General features: G+C 47.1%; 1 protein-coding gene across 4 annotated transcripts in view; it reads left to right on the forward strand.

Moving 5' to 3' along the window:
- EHMT1 (euchromatic histone lysine methyltransferase 1) overlaps positions 1-18222 on the forward strand; it is a 154818-nt gene that overhangs the window by 91820 nt on the left and 44776 nt on the right. For all 4 annotated transcript variants that reach the window (XM_056860364.1, XM_056860366.1, XM_056860365.1 and 1 more), the window contains 4 exons: positions 4562-4642; positions 10879-10999; positions 12499-12630; positions 15647-15792. In XM_056860364.1, coding sequence (XP_056716342.1) covers positions 4562-4642; positions 10879-10999; positions 12499-12630; positions 15647-15792 — 480 coding nt within the window. The remainder of the gene's footprint in view (positions 1-4561; positions 4643-10878; positions 11000-12498; positions 12631-15646; positions 15793-18222) is intronic.

Genomic DNA, 18222 nt, shown 5'->3' on the forward strand with positions numbered 1-18222 from the left:
TCCTTCAGTCCAGCTGGAAGCCAGGTACCTTTTCTTTAACCTCAGGCGTCTTTACTGTTTTCAGAGTCTGCTGGTGTTTCCTTCACAAAGGGGGAAGGGTGTGATAAGGCCTCAGATGCTCAGCAGATCTTATCTTAGGCTAGAGGGGACATTCCATTGAGGGGATGCTTCCACCGTTTCCCCTGTCCTGCTCTCTGAGGGAGAAGAGTTGGTTTTTATACCCCATTCTCTACCTTAAGGAGTCTCAAAGTGGCTTACATTCACAATCCCTTCCTCTCCCCACAACAGGCACCTTGTGAGGCAGGTGGGGCTGCGAGAGTTCTAAGAGAACTGTGACTGGCTTGAGGTCACCCAGCAGGCTTCATGTGGAGGAGTGGGGAAAACAAACCCGGTTCTCCAGATTAGAGTCCGCTGCTCTTAACCATTACTCCCTCTTCCCCATCCTGAGTCACTTCTACTCTCTCCTGATCCACTTCTGGTTGGGCTGTCAACTTGAGCACATGTACACACGAAGCTGCCTTATACTTAATCAGATCCTTGGTCCATCAGAGTCAGTATTGTCTACTCAGTCCAGCAGCAGCTCTCCAGGGTCTCAGGTGGAGGTCTTTCACATCTCCTACTTGCCTAGTCCCTTTAACTGGAAATGCCGGGGATTGAATTCGGGACTTCTGCATGCCAAGCAGATGCTCTACCGCTGAGCCATTGCCCCTCCACCTTGTCCCTGCTTCTGGCCCAGCCTCCAGAGCTTCCCTCTCACAGTAACATTAATTGCTCAGAGGAGAAGCTTGTTTCCCACCTCCCCTCTAAAAACTCCAGTGGGCCTTTTTAACTTTTATAACCCTGTAGTACTAGCCCTTATTGAGTCAATTCGTACCCCTGTATTCATATCCAGCCAAATTTTTGGATTGTTGTGGGGAAATGGCCCTTGAAGAACTTAATGTAGCTGCCTTGGCTACCTATGGGGGGCTTTAATATATTGGACCTCCACGCACGGAGGCAGCATACTCCTGAGTACCAGTTGCTAGGGAGCACACAGTGGGGAAGGGCTGTTGCCTTCAAGCTCTGCTTGTGGGCTTTCCAGGGGCATCTGATTTGCCGCTGTTGGAAACAGGATGCTGGATGTATTTGGGGCTGCATTCAGATGGATGCATACATTAAAAACATCTTACGTGCATCCCTGAATGCTGCTAGTAAAAGGCCATCTGTCCCCTCTCTGGCAAGCCACTCCAAAGGCCTGGACCTGCCACAGAAAAAGTCTGTGTGCTAACTGTAACCGTATGGGTAATAGAGGGTACCACAAGGACCAAACTTTTCTTAATCTATCCAGTGCAAGTAACAAACTGCATTTGTCTACATCTTGCCTCGTTGACAGCTCTCTGTCTTCCCTATATTTTCTTTAGCCAGGCGAGGCGTTGTGGTGCTCCACAAACGGGGATACCTCAGTTCACAAACTGCAGTTAGTATATACTGTGGCTAACAGACTAGCTGCAAACCTAGTGTGAAATATTGAGTTGGATCCAGACTAAATGTTCCGCTAATGGAAGGCACTTCTGTCAGCAAAACTAAACTTTTCTGCTACCCTCCTCCCAGCGTAGCCAGTTGATCTGGGGAAAAGGGGATCGTCAGGAATGGCATGAGAGACAAATCCAGGGGTCTGCAGCAGGAAAGAGGAATTGGCAGAAACTACACCTCACATTCTGTTAGTGGAAAATTTAGTTTGAATCTAACCCATCAGTTTTGCACCATGCAACAAACCCCAGTTGGTTGGACCGCATTTTTATGTTATGCTATAAACCAAGCAATGGTTTATAAACTGTGGTTTATTGTGATATCCCAATGCAGCCTTGGCCTGATCCAGCAAGTCTATTTTTATGTCTTTACATGTGTTTCATTGCAGGATGCATGCTCCCTGTCTCTTCTAAATTCAGCCTCATGCTTCCACTTTCCAGATATGTACAGAACATTATTTCAAGGCACACCAGAAACAGCCCTTTTAGCTTCCCTTCTAGGAAATCTAGAAGGGGAGTGCAAGCATCCACAGCAAGGTTTATTTGCACCTATTAACCAGAATGCAAATTGCTAGGGATTAAACATCAATTACCAGCCTGTTGCTTAGACCTCAACCACTGTGAGCTAGCCTTGAGGCTTGGCGCTTCCTTATGGGATTGCAAATCTTCTTCCCTGGAATAGAATTTTGCCTGGCAAGTCTCTCCCTGCAGTTAGACTTGCCATGTGAATTACAGAGTGGGAAAGGAAACATATTCCCGTTGGGGTTATTCACACACAGCACTGTGGCAAATACACATTTAGCACCACACAGATACCACCCTGAGGGCTTTTTAAAAAGCCGTGTGCTGGGATATAAATTCTAAAACAATGGAAAAAATAAAATAATACACGGCAGGGGACCAGAAGCCAATTCCAGTTCTCTGCTCTGCACACTTGCTGTGTACACCCCTTGCTGTGTATTTTTACATTTGCGTGTACACATCGACAACATAATTGTGTGAAGAGATCCCGATCTGTTGTCCTGCTCAGAAGCAAGATAGTTTATATTGTTCTTAGCAAAAGGATCTTGCTTGTTGGTTTATTAGTAGATACCTGGTTTTCCCATTGCATGAATCTGTCGCACCAAGAGAGTGGATTATATGATTTTTAAAAACTCGATTATTATGAATTCTATATTTTAATAACGTCTTATACTTATTAAAAATCATTCTGGGGATTTCAGAGGTTTTAAATGTTAGAACTACCCTTTGCTGAAGAACTGAGCAAGGAAGAGGCTCAGTGGAAATCAAATCAATCCAGATTTTTGATATCAAGTTAATTCAAGCCATTGTATTTCCTATTACTATGTATGGGTGCGACAGCTAGACAATGAAGAAAGCTGATAGGAAGAAAGTAGATTCCTTTGAAATGTGGTGTTGGAGGAGCGTGTTACAGATACCGTGGACTGCCAAAAAAACAAATCAGTGGGTTATAGATCAAATCAAGCCTGAACTGACCCTAGAAGCTAAATGACTAAACTGCGGCTATCATACTTTGGTCACATTATGAGAAGACAAGAGTCACTGGAAAAGACAATCATGCTAGGAAAAGCTGAAGGCAGCAGGAAAAGAGGAAGACCCACAAGAGATGGATGGACTATAAAGGAATCCACAGCCCTCAATTTGCAAGACCAGAGCAAGGCTGTTAGATAGGACGTTTTGGAGGACGTCAATTCATAGGGTTGCCATGAGTCGGTGGCGACTTGACGGCACTTAACACACAAACACACACAATAAAAAACTCAAATGAATTTAATACTCCAGATGGACTTCCAAAAGGGGCAATTCCTGCTTATAGGAAAAGCATGGATTGACACTTTGTTGTCACATAGCAATAATTCCACTCTACATTTCAATTGTCAGTATTACATAGTTTATTTCCTGCTTGTTGGTTTATAAGAATATTGTTTGGGGTTCAGTTTCTTGGCAGCCTCCACTAGGAAGGATAGGGGAGCCATGCTTAGTGGTTACATGTTTCATATGCAGAAGATCCCAGGTTCGGTCTCCAGTTAAAGGAACTCTGGTAGCAGAGTTAGGAATGTTCCTCCCCCCCTTCATTTGAAAACCTGAAGAGTCACCTCCGGTCAGAGGAGACAGCTCTGAACTAGATGACTGAATGGTCTAACTCTGAATAAGATTACTTTGGATGCTTACTTAGCAATCATTTAGCACGTTTCAAGTGTTCAGAGAACTTCACATCTATGATTTTAGTAAACTTTTAATATTTTAAAAAAGGCGAGAAAATACCGAAAAAGAATACAAAATGATCGTTGATCAGCAAGATTTGAAAAAACGCAAAAAGAAAAAAACATTAACATTCCATGACATTATAAACAGAGCCCATCTTTCCATGAATTTATCAGCCCTTATTTCTTTTTGATGTATAATTTTATTTTGATGTGTCGATTTAGTCCGGGGAGCAATTCTCCATACTCTCATAAGCCAGTTGTTAATATTGGGGCGGGGTCTATATTGAGAATCTCCAACTGAACGTTGCACATTGTCTAGCAGCAGTTCACAAGCTCATTATGAGCCCTCAATCTGAGGCTGGCACACAACCTTTAATGTAACATGATAAAGCAGCCACTGGATCAAATGGCAAATCATAGCTTGATTGTTTTAAAATGTACAAAAAAAATGTCGTGCCCAGGAGTTTGTATTTTACAACAACTCCATGTAACAAACTATCCTGCCTCAAGGGACATCTCCAGCATAAGCAAACCTCTTGCATTCCTTTAAGTTAAGCCAGTGCCGTTGTTCCTGTTTTGCTAGGAGGTGGGGAAGAGGGCTGAAGGCTACTGCAGTAGTATGAAGCCAAGTGGTGAATTCATAGCTGAGGTGAGGCTATGTGGGAGCTCCCAGGGTTACCCTCTGAACTCTTAAAGGGCTTTGAAGCTTCTTGTTGCAAAGGGGCCTGATGCACGATTGGGGGAGAGAGGAGGAATCTGGTGGAATGCATTTTCGTGAACCCACATATTTTCAGCTGACAAAAGGGTTTCCTTTGGGTGTCGCAGATGGTTGACGGGGAGTCTGAGGAGGACCAAGAGACTGGAGAGTCAGGAGAAGACGAGGAAGACGGCGATGAGTCTGACTTGGTGAGTTGCTTCTGTGGATCCTTCTTATCGGTCTTCCTTATTTGCACACACTGCAAGCAGGACAATGAGAACCAGGCCTGTCTCGGTTAAACCCCAGCAAAACTGATTTGTTTTGCTGATTTTTTTGGCTAATTGCTGGTTTGTGTAACTGTTTCCAATAGGATGCCTTGAGTCATTCATGGTAATTTTTATTTCCACTCAGTTTATTGCAGTTGCAAAGTTGCGCCTTGGCCTTTGGCTATGTCATTCCTCCAGCATTCATCCCTTCTTTTTTTTCTTCGCTGATTTGTTTGAGTTTCAGAGCCCACATCCCAGGTTGAATTCTTTGCTCTGCCATGAAGCTCACTGGCTCGCTTTGCGAGTCCAATACCTGGGAATAATTGATAGGGAGGTGCGTAAGTAGATTTATCACCCAAAAAATGGCATGAAAGTACTTACATATGTATAACTTTAACAAGAGACTCCCAAATGCACTTTGTTAATAAGTGCTGGCCAGGCCAATCCTATGCAGGTCAACTTGGAAGTTAGTCCCTTCCAACTCATTGAGAATAGTATCCATGTAAATGTGTATATTAAGAGCCCCTTAGCGCAGAGTGGTAAGCTGCAGTACTGCAGTCCAAGCTCTGCTCACAACCTGAGTTCGATCCCAACGGAAGTTGGTTTCAGGTAGCCGGCTCAAGGTTGACTCAGCCTTCCATCCTTCCGAGGTCAGTCAAATGAGTACACAGCTTGCTGGGGGTAAAGGGAAGATGACTGGGGAAGGCACTGGCAAACCAGCCCGTAAAACAAAGTCTGCCTAGTAAACGTCTGGGTGTGACGTCACCCCATGGGTCAGGAATGACCCGGTGCTTGCACAGGGGACCTTTACCTTTTTAAATGTGTATAGGATTTATACCCTTCGTCTTTGAAGTCAACTCTTTTCCTTGAGAAAGAATGCCAGATAGGTAGATGCATAGAAAGATAAAACAAGAATCCTGTGACACCTTAAAGACTATCAAAATCCGTTCCCACGTAAGTTTTCATGAGTCAGCTCTCACTTCAAACTAACTTCATGCGTCCGACGACCTGAGCACTGACTCCTGAAAGTTTATGCTGAGATAAATCCTGTTCGTTTTTAAGAGGCCACCGAACTCCTCTTTTGTCTTAATGAAGAAACAATTCAAAATATGTTGGGGTTTCCCATTTTTGTTTTAAAAGAATCTCTGCTTCTGCAGATGATTCCTAGTCGTGCCTGCTATCTAGAAACTTCTTAGAAGTTATTTTTGCTGGTAAAACTTAAAATACAGTCCCCTTATACCTGTCTTTGGTTTGTACATAAGCCTGACCTATAATCTGGCCTGTCCTTGAACTAGCATTCCGATACCAAGGTTAGAAACACTGTTAACCTTCTAGATCAGGGGCGTCAAACTCATTTGTTATGAGGGCCGGATATGACGTAAATGTCACTTTGAGGGGGCCGAGCCATGCCTCGCCAGCCCAGATTGAGAGTGGAGGGGGGTGGCTGCCTTGGCTGGCTCGTGGGCCAGATAAGAGCTCTCAAGGGACCGGATCTGGCCCACGGGCCTTAGGTTTGAGACCTCTGTTCTAGATTGTAGAGGCAGCTGAGCTGTTTTACTTCATTAGCAGCAGGTTCTTCAAGCATCCCACCAGTTTTTGAGAGCCAGTGTGGTGTAGTGGTTAAGAACAGTGGTTTGGAGCGGTGGAGTCTGATCCGGAGAACCGGGTTTGATTCCTCACTCCTCCATATGAGCAGTGGAGGCTAATCTGGTGAACTGGATTTGTTTCCCCACTCCTACACACGAAGCCAGCTGGGTGACCTTGGGCAAGTCACAGCTCTCTTAGATCTCTCTCAGCCTCACCTACCTCACAGGGTGTCTGTTGTGGGGAAGGGAAGGTGATTGTAAGCCGGTTTGAGTCTCCCTTAAGTGGTAGAGAAAGTCGGCATATAAAAGCCAACTCTTCTTCTTTTTACTTGTCGGTCCCAATAGAATAAAGGGAGGGGATTTTAATCTCTTATTAAAAACTTTAATTGCACTGATTGCATAGCCTTACTGATTTAACCCCCCGTATATTGTGCTGCCTCAGCAATATCTACTTCACAATACGATGAAGAGGTGATAGAGAGAAAGACATCTGAATTCTTGGGTGCAGGGTGGGAAACAGATGTGAATGAATGAATAGTAAACGGGACATCGTTGCTCTTCTGCCCGAGCAGGAAGGAGGGAAAGCGGAGCTGACGGTCACCGAGGCTGGCTGTAAACCGAGGAGCCCCACTGCACGTATGGGTGCAATTCAGGCAAGGTTTGACTGGAGGGGATGGCAGCCCAGGTGGCTCTGCTCAAGGCTGAGGGCATGCGGCTTGTCTTTCTGCCAGTGGCCTGTGCAACTTTTCCTCTTACCTGTCCTAATTGCCGCTTTCTACCTTGTCTGAAACGATAGATGATCACAGAGGAGAAATTGTGACTTGTGGGGGGGGGGGAGATGGGGGAAGAGAGTCTCGGCTCAAACACAGACCATATATCTCCTGTCATCTCCTCCATGGGTCCGCTCAGCACACTTCCCCTCCCTGTCCGGTGGGTGCCCGAAATGGAATCCCCTGGGATCTTGCACTTTGTCGAATTGATGGTCTGACTCAGCACCTTGACTGGCAACAGCTCTTCAGGATCTCTGAAGGCAGAGGGAAGCCTTTCCCAGCACTTGGCTACCCAAGATCTTTTTAACTGGAGATGGCAGAAGCTGAACTGGGGACCATCCACATTCTGCAGATCATGTGCTCTGCAGTCTCCAGGCAGGCAAATCAAACCGGTGGTTTATCAAGCCCTTCGCAGGCCACCATATATGCTTTGCACCCAGCTCCATCGGCATTGGGGGTCAGAAGCTGCGCACACCTGATGTATTTCTTGAAGTTGCCTGGCCAGCTTTTTCTTTCGGCTGTTGATTACCAATTCGGTATCAGAGGCTAGATGAAACAGTCCAGAGCCAGCGTGGTGTAGTGGTTAGGAGCAGTGGACTCTAATCTGGAGAACCGGGTTTGATTCCCACTCTTCCACATGAGCGGCGGATGCTAATCTGGTGAACGGGGTTGGTTTCCCCACTCCTCCACATGAAGCCAGCTGGGTGACCTTGGGCCAGGCACAGTTATCTCAGAACTCTCTCAGCCCCACCTACCTCACAAGGTGTCTGTTGTGGGGAGGGGAAGGGAAGGTGATTATAATCTGCTTTGAGACTCCTTAAAGGTAGAGAAAATCAAGGTGTAAAAACCAGTTCTTCCTCTAATCATTATTATTAAGCCAACCTATGTCTTAAAAGTAAATTTCATGGCTGAGCAGGGATTTGAACCTGCATGTCCTACGCGGAGTGTGGCCTTCAGTCTCCTAAACCGTTATATTGGAGCAGTTCTAAAAGGCAAATGTTTTTGTCCTGGGATGTTTTTGTTTGTTTTTTGTTATCAAGCCTGAAAGTTTTAAAGGAAATCTGCCATTTTAAAGCATATTGAAGGATGTTATAATTGGGCTGGGTGGGGGAGGGGAGCAACACAGAATAAAGCATGTTAAATGTCATTGATTTGAATGGGACTGAATTGCACATTCCTTCAAATGGGATCACAGCCTTCTCATTCCCAGTCACTGGCTGACGGGATTTTTTTTTAGCTATATCTTATTGGTTGTGATTATCTGTGCAATTTAAGATATGTGGTTGTGTCATTTTAGTTCTTATATAATCAGCTGAATTTGTTAATAAAGAAAAACAGAGGAAGGCTTTTGGGCAAACCCGTGTCTCTCTGCTGGTGGGCAGAAGAACTTTGCCTCCTGAGCCCCTTGGTAGCTCGGATCCCTTAAGATAATACATTGTATGTTGCAGCTAATTGAGTTGGTCCGCCAGGGTTTTGAATCCCTGCTGTGTTGCTATTCTGGCTGCTACCATAGAACTTCTGTTGAGGACACAAGCAAAAAATGCGGGCCTGTGCTCATGGTCTTTGCATTGTAGCTGTGGGTTTTTGTAGTTTTATATCTGCAGACAAATAAGAGAACATAGTATTAGGGCCAGAAATGTTAAGCTTGAGAGTCTTTACTTTCATTCGTTAAAAAGCAAGTTTTGTTCACCTCGCTTCTTCCAGATACCCTTCAGCAGACCTTTCTCCTTGCCAGACTCTTTCCACTGGTTAGAAAGTCATAAGTTTAGACGAGCTTTGTTATTGGTGAGATGTAATGCCCTAGACTCAGGGCAATACAATAAAATTATTGCAGAAGAGCAAAAATGCCCATTTTGTTCGGATCAAATAGACTCCAGAGCCCCCATAGTTTTAGCATGTCCACAAAATAACACTGCACGAAATAAATATATCACTCCCTGGATAAAACAGCCGAAGACGCTTTCTGAGAGGCAGATAATGCGTTATCTGCTGTCAAGTAGATCGGTCAGTTGGGTGGGAGATGTGGCAACTTTTCTCTTTCTAGTGTCAAGGAAAAATTAAATTTCATTCCCCTTTTTAAAGTGTGAAATGGTTGATGAATAGCCAATGGCTGTTAAATTTAGGGAAAGGGGGGGAAGCAAGTTTCTAGTCCTTGTGGAGGCTGAGATATGCTTAAATATGTTTGGGTGTTTCTTGCTGGAATCTTAGAAAGTACTGGTGATGCTGAATAAGATTTCCAGTGGGTTGGGGCTTCAGCAGCCCATTTATTTATTTATTTGAAATATTTATGTCCACGCTCTTCCTGTATATGCTCCTCAGGAAGCTCAGTCAATAAAGCTAGAGGGAGAGGGAATGAACCATCAGGACAGCCAACAGTATTTATTTATATGAAACATTCATGAAAGCTGTTCTTTCTGGCTTGTTTTTTTTTTTTTAAATGCCTAAGGCATTAAACCAGCAATACAGTCAGCAGAGATTTCACCAGGGCAATCAACAGTAAACCAATCAACTAGCCCTGACCTGGATGGCCCAGGCTAGCCTGATCTCGTCAGATCTCAAAAGCTAAGCAGGGTCAGCCCTGGTTAGTATTTGGATGGGAGACCACCAAGGAATACCAGGGTTGCTGTGCAGAGGAAGGCACTGGCAAACCACCTCTGTTAGTCTCTTGCCATGAACCCCCCCCAAAAAGGGGTCGCCATAAAGCAGCTGCGACTTGACGGCACTTTACACACATACAATCAACAGTAAAACCCAGCCCAGGGGCAGGGGAGGAACTCATAACAATAGATAGCCCAATGCAGGCAAAAAAAAAAAAGTGGGGGAGAGGAAATCACCCAAAAGATCCTAAAAGTCAGTCCAAATCCCCTTCCCAAAAAAGCCTGGGAGAATAAATTTTTTTTGTTAATGGTACTAGAAGGTGAAAAAACTGCTCTGGGCAACTCGTTGCAGGGAAGAGCCTTCCCTAGTCAAGGCATCACCCCAGAGAAAGATAAGAACACAAGAAAGGCCATGCTGGATCAGATCAAGGTCCATCAAGTCCAGCAGTCTGTCCACACAGTGGCCAACCAGGTGCCTCTAGGAAGCCCACAAACAAGACGACTGCTGCAGCACCATCCTGCCTGTGTTCCACAGCACCTAATATAATAGGCATGCTCCTCTGATCCTGGAGAGAATGGGTATCCATCATGACTAGTATCCATTTTTACTAGAAAGCTCCACCTCTGGGGCTCATCCCTTCCTTGTGTGGCTCTGTGCCCTTCCTCATGAATGATTGATTAGGATAAATGTGGCAGGAGCACAGTGCCAGGTGGGGTCGAACTATTTCACTTCCAGCTAGCAGCTGCATGCGCAGCTGGTGGCTGGAAGTGAAATGTTTTTGCACTAATTTGTCCCTGCACTAAATTGTAAAAAAAATGTATCATGTAAGATGCAAAGGAAGGTCAGATTGTACTGAACCACTTATTTCACGTAATTTGTGCAGAACTCGGCATTTCTTCAACTCGGAGCATGCGTTGGCTGGGTGCAGAATTTTTATTCTTATTGTCCCCCCTTCCCCCACGTCCCAATTTTCTGCTATCAGGAAGCAAATACTGTTAAGATGATATGAAGGGTTTCTTCTTTCCAAGCTACAGACCTCCTTGATGTTAAAGTCTCGGGCCGCGGTGTGGGTTTTGTGGTGTTTTGTAGAACAGCTGTTTTACAAAATGCAGGGTGTGCCACTAACTGTGGCCATCCAGAGGAAAGGCCGCGGCCACTCCCGCCTTGGTATTACTGAGGATCAGGTCACTGTTTCCTGAAGCGGATGGCTCCTCTGGTTTTACAGAGTTCAGAGTCCAGCCTCAAGAAGAAACTGATGAAGAGGAAAGGGAAGACGGACAGCCCGTGGTTGAAACCCACCCGGAAGAGGAGGCGAAGGAGTAAAAAGAAACAAAGCAGCATTTTAGGTAACCGGTTGTCTTCGGTTCAGCGGAGACTCCAAGGTCTCTTCTGTCTTCTGAGAGAGATCAGAGAGCTCCCAGGTTTCCAACCCACAGACAAGAGCGATATATGGGAGGAGAAGGGCCGTATATGGGGAAGGGCCGTAGCTCAGTGGTAGAGCATCTGCTTGGCGTGCGGAAGGTCCCAGGTTCAATCTCCAACATCTCCAGTTAAAGGGACTAGGCAAGTAGGTGATGTGAAAGACCTCTGCCTGAGACCCTGGAGAGCCGCTGCCGGTCTAAGTAGACAACACTGACTTTGTTGGACCAAGGGTCTGAGTCAGTATAAGGCAGCTTCATGTGAGAAATTACAGTTGAGAGGTCCAGTCTGGGAAGTGGGGGATAAAGCCTGGCCACGCTTCAGCCCTTCTTCATTGTGGTTGTCTGATAAAGCAAGCTGCTAAGCCAGGGTTAATAACGCCCCGAACAAGCTTGCTTAGAGCTCCTGAGAGCTGAGCAGGATTGCTCATCTCCCATTTCAGCAGGACCGAGTTGTACAGTCTCTAGAGGTCAGAGAGCCCGATCGCCTGTAGAGGCAACAGATCTCAGGGTAAAAACTGCCTTGCAAATGCCGGTCCCCTCCGTGTCCTTACCAAGCCTACCTTGATCTCCCTTTGGAGCTGCTCCAGAGTGCATTTTGGCCCACGGGTGGGCCCCCTCATGCGTGTGACTGGTCTTACTTGAAGTCATTCAGAACATTCCTTCTCTGATTGGGCGAGGGTGGCTTAATTTTAGAGAAGGGAGTGGCCAAGAGGGGGATTGCAGGGTGAATTGCCAGCTCTAGGCTCAGGCAAGCCACCTTGCTGGCACGACAATGCAGATTCAGGGAGGCAGAACAAGAGTGGGGCCATGGAGGGGAGGCAAGAACGCGTTGCTGCTAGAGGTTCCCCCAGTTTTCCTTAGCAGACCCTGCCTTGCTCATTGAGAGTCTGCTGTTAATGCTGGCTGGCGTTCCCCCTTTGGATGGACCCAGAGGTCTTCTTGCCCTCCTTCATCTTATCCTGCATCATTGGTCTTTTTTTTCTTTTTTTTTAGCCTTGCTTGGATCCAGAGCCCTTTTTGCATCCGAGTAGGCTAAGCCCAAGGCCAGCCAGGTCCTTCCTTCCTCCCTCTTGCCATGTATGCTTCTGCTGTGACTGCAATTCAGCAGCAGACAGATGTGTCTGAAAAAAAAGGAAGACTTCTTTTGCTTATGTTCCTGGTCTCTTAACACCTTTCCCCCCCCTCTCTTATTCTTGAACCGTGAGAGAGGAAATCTGCCTGGGATCGGGCAGAGAAGGAAGTAGGGATAAAAGATCAATTGGCCTAGCTGTTGCATTTTAATTATTCTATCTGCATCTGTAGTTGCAGATCCTTCAGCGTGTAGCCAGCAATACTGTCTGTTAGAGATGAATGTGGCCTTTAGAGAGACATAACATGCATAGTTCTTTTTCTCGTTATATAAATATGTCTATGTTTTAACCCAGGTTCCGAAACATACAAGCCACCTTTGGGGAGTGGAGAAGGAGCTGGGCAGGAGAATAATATGGAATACATGGAGGTGTCTCTGGATTCCTTGGATCTCCGAGTAAAGGGAATTCTATCTTCGCAATCAGAAGGTGAGTGTCAGCTTTCTAAATATGGCCATGTACCATGTTGGTTCTTTGTTTCCTTAGCTTCATTTCTCTGTATTAAGATGATGCCCCCTGGTGGCTGCTAATAGGAGAAGAGGCCGGCATCACTAAATAAAAACCACGAATGGATCAAACAGCAACCAGCAGAAAGGGAGGGCTAATGGCTCATTTGGCCCTGTAACCACCTGCAGTTGGGTGGATGGAAGCAGGGGGTGATGCAGGGAAGGACGCTTTTCATATAACTAGCCCAGCGGGAATATCCTGGTGAGTACTGAGGTTCGAAGCAATCCAGGGTGCAAGACACTGGGCTGGCGAATGCATCTCCCCACAGTTGTGCCTTGCCATTCTTTTCTTTAACCCTTGTCAACAGAGGTTTCCCACCTTCTGGTCTGCCCTCTAATGGAGTTGCGTGCCTATTCTTGGGCCTGAGGCCCGTGATCTAATTCCATAAGAGGAGACGGTAGTGGCAAAGAGTTCCTGTGTCGTTGACCGGAAGGCTGCTCTGCACAGCAGATGGGGATTTCTGACGGTTTTGCTTGGTAGAAGAGGCTTTTGCTGCTCAAAGGCTTTGTGCAGTCCAGCCTCTAATCTCAAAGTGGGCTGGGAGACTTTCTACGCTGCTTGGCCTTGGCCTCATACTCAGGACTCTGGGACTAACGCAGAGTTGCACATGGCCCTTCCTTCACCTTCGCCAGCGTGGTGGAGTGGTTGAGAGCGGTGGTTTGGAGTGGCGGACTCTAATCTGGAGAACTGGGTTCGATCCCCCACTCTTCCCCATGATCGGTGGACGCTAATCTGGTGAACCGGGTTGGTTTCCCCACTCTCCTGCATGAAGCCAGCTGGGTGACCTTAGGCCAGTCACAGCTCTCTTCGAGCTCTCTCAGCCCTACCTATCTCACAGGGTGTCTGTTGTTGTGGGGAGGGGAAGGGAAGGTGATTGTAAGCCAGTTTGATTCTCCCTTAAGTGGTAGAGAAAGTCGACATATAAAAACCAACTCTTCTTCATCATAGAATCATAGAGTTGGAAGGGACCACCAGGGTCATCTAGTCCACCCCCCTGCACAATGCAGGAAACTCACAACTACCTCCCCCACACACACACACACAGTGACCAGAAGATGGCCAAGATGCCCTCCCTCTCATCATCTACCTAAGGTCACAGAATCAGCATTGCTGACAGATGGCCATCTAGCCTCCTCTTAAAAACCTCTGGGGAAGAAGAGCTCACCACCTCCTGAGGAAGCCTGTTCCACTGAGCCTGTTCCACTGTTCTTCTTCGTCGTCTTCTTGTTAGTTGCCCACCTTCTTCTTATTGCTATTGGCTCTCTCCAGTAATCCATTCAGCCAGGCTGCAGTAGGCTGAGCAAACTCTCTGCTTAATGATGCATAGTCTGTGACTGGTTTAGTGCTTATCCAGAGTGATTCACGGGACCTTTTCTCCCTCCTCCCAGTGTCTTCCCCCCATGGCTTTTACCTCTGGAGGGAAGCCCAGTGAGACAAAGAGCATTGATTTCAAGCAATACTCTGGCACTGACTTCGCTACCAGAACATTGATTCCGAGTGGCAGCTGCTGGGGATCAGCTCCAGGAAAGGATAGATCAGCTTAACCACTTTAAAGCAGGTTCTGGACAATTCCAAGCACCAACGCAAGAGTCTAAAGGCCGAATCTAGATCGGAGCACAGTTCCTGAACCTGGATTTTAAAAATAAATGAAGTAATTTAAAGAGACAGTACCGAGTCCTTTCGGATGCCTCCAGAGATGGTTGAGTTACGTGTGAGACTGGAAGTGTGCGGAGGCAAAGTTGGAACACAGTGAAATTTTGAATGAGTAGCAATTAAACAGAATGCAGAGCTTGTTGGGAGCTAGTGTATGGCTGTGGCAAAGCACAAGCCATAGCCTGGGAGGTTGCTGGTTTAAATCTCACCCCAGCCACGGATTGACTAGATTGCTTTAAGTGAACCACTCTCACGCTACCCTGTATTTGCAATATGTGGGTCATACTGACCTACCTTACTGGGTTCTTGTAAAGATTACTGTGACAATGTATATGAAGTGCTTTGAACCCTGAAAGCGCTCTGCAAATGGGATGTATCGTTATCTACTGATCTGCATGCAGTCTTCCATTTTCTATTTCATTGGGATTTTGTGTCGAGTGACGTTCGGAGCTGGATTTCTTGTGGATGCTCCTTACTTTTCCACTTCTGCTCTTAGCACATCTTAAAAATCCCTTGCTTGAGCCTTATATCTTCTCCCTCCTATAAAGCTGAGGAAGGGGCATTCCTCTGTGAGGGCAGAATGGCAGAGCAAATGTTTCACAAAACATTGACCACTTTCTTTGGTTGGTGTTGCCAAGCCTTATGGAACAACTGCACAAATAAGTCAGCAAAAGACCCACCCACATTTACTGATACATGTTAGTCATCTGTGTGCAAAAAGGAGACGTGCTCTGTAAAGTTTCCCTGCCTGAATTCACAAGACATGGCTCATCATGTCTTGTTGAGCCAGCGTGGTGTAGTGGTTAAGAGCGGTTGGTTTGGAGCGGTGGACTCTGATCTGGAGAACCGGGTTTGATTCCCCACTCCTCCACATGAAGCCAGCTAGGTGACCTTGGGCTAGTCACACTATCTCAGCCTCACCTACCTCTCAGAGTGTCTGTTGTGGGGAGGGGAAGGGAAGGTGATTGTAAACTAGTTTGAGTGGTAGAGAAAGTCGGCATATAAAAACCAACTCTTCTTCATCATCATCATTTCCACAGGCATCATTGCCACAATTGTCTTGATTGGGGGCTTCCTAGAGGCACCTGATTGGCCGCTGTGTGAACAGACTGCTGGACTTGATGGACCTTGGTCTGATCCAGCAGGGCCTATCTTATGTTCAGGCAAGGGACTATTTACAAGCCAGCTTTAGCAGACATCTGGATTCACCACTTTAGGGATATATAGTGCTTTGCACTTACTGGCTTTCTTGGTATCCCGTGTGTGTCTCCCCCTCCCTCTGCAGGTCTTTCAAATGGCCCTGAAGCGATGGAAGCAGACAGTCTTCAGGAAGTGCCTCTCTGCAGCTGCCGAATGGAAACCCCTAAAAGTCGAGAGATCACCACGCTAGCCAACAACCAGTGCATGGCCACGGAGAGCGTGGACAAGGAGGTAGCGGATCCCTTGCTGTGCCGCCAGTGGGAGTTGGAGCCCCTGCGGTCGTGTGCCTTCTCTGCTGTGTGAGGGGATGTTGAAAAGGCAGGCTGGTATGCCACAGGCCCCAAGGCCCCGCTTGGGGCTACAGCAGCTGGACGTAATTGCTGCAGCCAGAGGACAATGGTGCTTCACATCTCAACATACAGTTCTTGAGCCCTGCCTGGTTCTCAACAGAGGGGCCATTGAAGTCAATTGGATGCACTTTTTGGATTTTCTGCCACTTACATGGCGAGGGATGGATTTGATTGGCTGTTTCTGCCTTTGCTTCTTTCCGCTTTGTAATGGCTGTGGAGCTTGGCAATGGCTGAGAGCCAAACCAGACATTGCATATAATGGGAGGCCACCACGAGGACCTGCAGTCAGACCGTAGCTGCAGGTTTCCCATGGGAACTCACTTCTGCAGCACAGCAGGGGCCTGATTTGGATGGGGGCTGCGGTACATCGGGGGAGGAGGAGCTTCAGCCTTCCTTCCCACACCATCTTCCTAACCGGAGGAAGGCCGAAGCCCCTCGTTCCCGGTGCCGCAGTCCTGATCTGAATCGGCACTGTGGAAGTGAGTTCCCGCGGGGGCACTTGCGGCTGCTGTCTGACTGCAAGTCTCCTGGTGGTTACAAGTTAAATGCAGCGTCTAGTTTGGCTCTCAGAGGTGGCCAATTCAGGAGGTAATTCCCTAGCTTGAGTTTTGACACACAGAGCTGGGCTGCGCAGAATGGAGGCCCCAGGCACAAAGGCAGTGTCAGTTTGATTCCAGCAGATGAAGGTGGGTTGAAGAGAATGAGCCTTTACAGACAACAGAACTTGGGAAAACCAATGGCGAGAGCAAGCCTGTTGTATTGGTTGGAGTACCAGACCAGGAATGGAGAGATCTGGCTTCACGAAAGTCACTGGATGGCTTTTGGCCAATCACTCCCCCTCTCAGCCTAACCCATATGCTGTGCTGAGCTCTTCGGAGGAAGGACAAAAATGGGATGGGGGGCGTGACGAAGAGGTGAACAGTGAAGAGAGACTGGGCAAGGCGCACGGAGGAGGGATGGAAACAGAAAGGGGCATACACAGCAGGCTTCAGATTGATGAGCTGGTGACAAGGGAGACCTCCGGCACGGAGCAACAAACACGCTCACAGTGACAGCACCTAAAGCCACCTGTTTGCCCAGATTGAATGCTGCTGGTGTGTCCTTTAAAAATAATAATTAATGCACTCGTGCACGCACAAGTAGAAAAATAGAGCGCAACTAATTAAATTGGTAGCACGCAGCCAGGTGGTCGGAAATCCGGACATACCCATTCCTCCTGATAATGTTATTGCCCAAGGACGTCTGTCTTTCCTTTTCAAAAGAACCCAGTTGAATATATAGGCAGAGTTCCTCGGCTCCTTGCACTTGCATGTCCATGTGGACCTTAAGCCCCTCCAGCACTTCCTCTGCTCGTTTTCCCCGGAGACCCCTCTGCTGAATCCCCTCCATTAGGGCCACCGCCACAGGCTGTTCCGTGGCCCAGGAGCTCTCTGCTGTTGCGGATTCCATCAGCCAGCTGCCGCCGCCACCCCTGTAGTTTTTCAATTAGCCGCTGCTGGGATCGCCAAGCTCTAATGACTGCCTGTGGTCAAGAGATAACTGGCAGATTCTTTTCCGGCAGGGGTATGGATGGTGGCCCCCCCTTGGGTTGATAAACAGGGTCAAAAAGTCAGGCTGGGGGCTTTTCGGCTCTCCAGATCAGCAGCTTGCACGTTTGGAAAAGCAAGAGCTCCAGTTAAAAAACCCCATAGGTGATGTCCAGTTTCTGGAGGGGTATTTTTTATAAAACATTAAGTAAGCATAGAAAAGACCTCTTTTTTTTTTTTTTTTTTTTGGAAGCCAGCAGCAGCAGCTTGAATTAAGGCTTTTTTGGGGGTCTGAAATATTTTTGTTGCTTTTAAAGGCAAATCTATTCAAGAGTGCCTTGTTTGAGCAAAGGAGGTGCAAGGCGGGGAGAAAGCCCCGAACGTTTTTTGGAAACCCAGATGCAAGCACTTCCCTGCACTGTTGCTGATGTGCTAAAGATTGGGTTTGAATTAGTATACACTAGCGATCCCAGGGATGGCTCCTGCATGCACCCTTCATCTCCTGATAATTACGGCATCAGGCAGCGACTTGTCCGAGTGAACGGTCTGGAACTGCCGCCTCACCTTGAACACAGCACTTTTTCCCAGCAGGCCCAGTCTACCCATGGAGGTATCCCTCAGGTATAGATGTGTGTGGGTTAACCTGTGGCTTCCTTGGCTTGGCGCAGCAGGTGCTGTTGGTGAGCCTTCAGGGATTGGATTGTGACAACAGGATGTCTGAAAGCCAGGGCAGTGAGGCTAGTGGTTTTTCTCAAGCCAAATTTAACGTTGCTGTCAGAGGACTA

Source organism: Euleptes europaea, chromosome 14 (genome assembly GCF_029931775.1).
Source record: "Euleptes europaea isolate rEulEur1 chromosome 14, rEulEur1.hap1, whole genome shotgun sequence".
NCBI lineage: Eukaryota > Metazoa > Chordata > Lepidosauria > Squamata > Sphaerodactylidae > Euleptes > Euleptes europaea.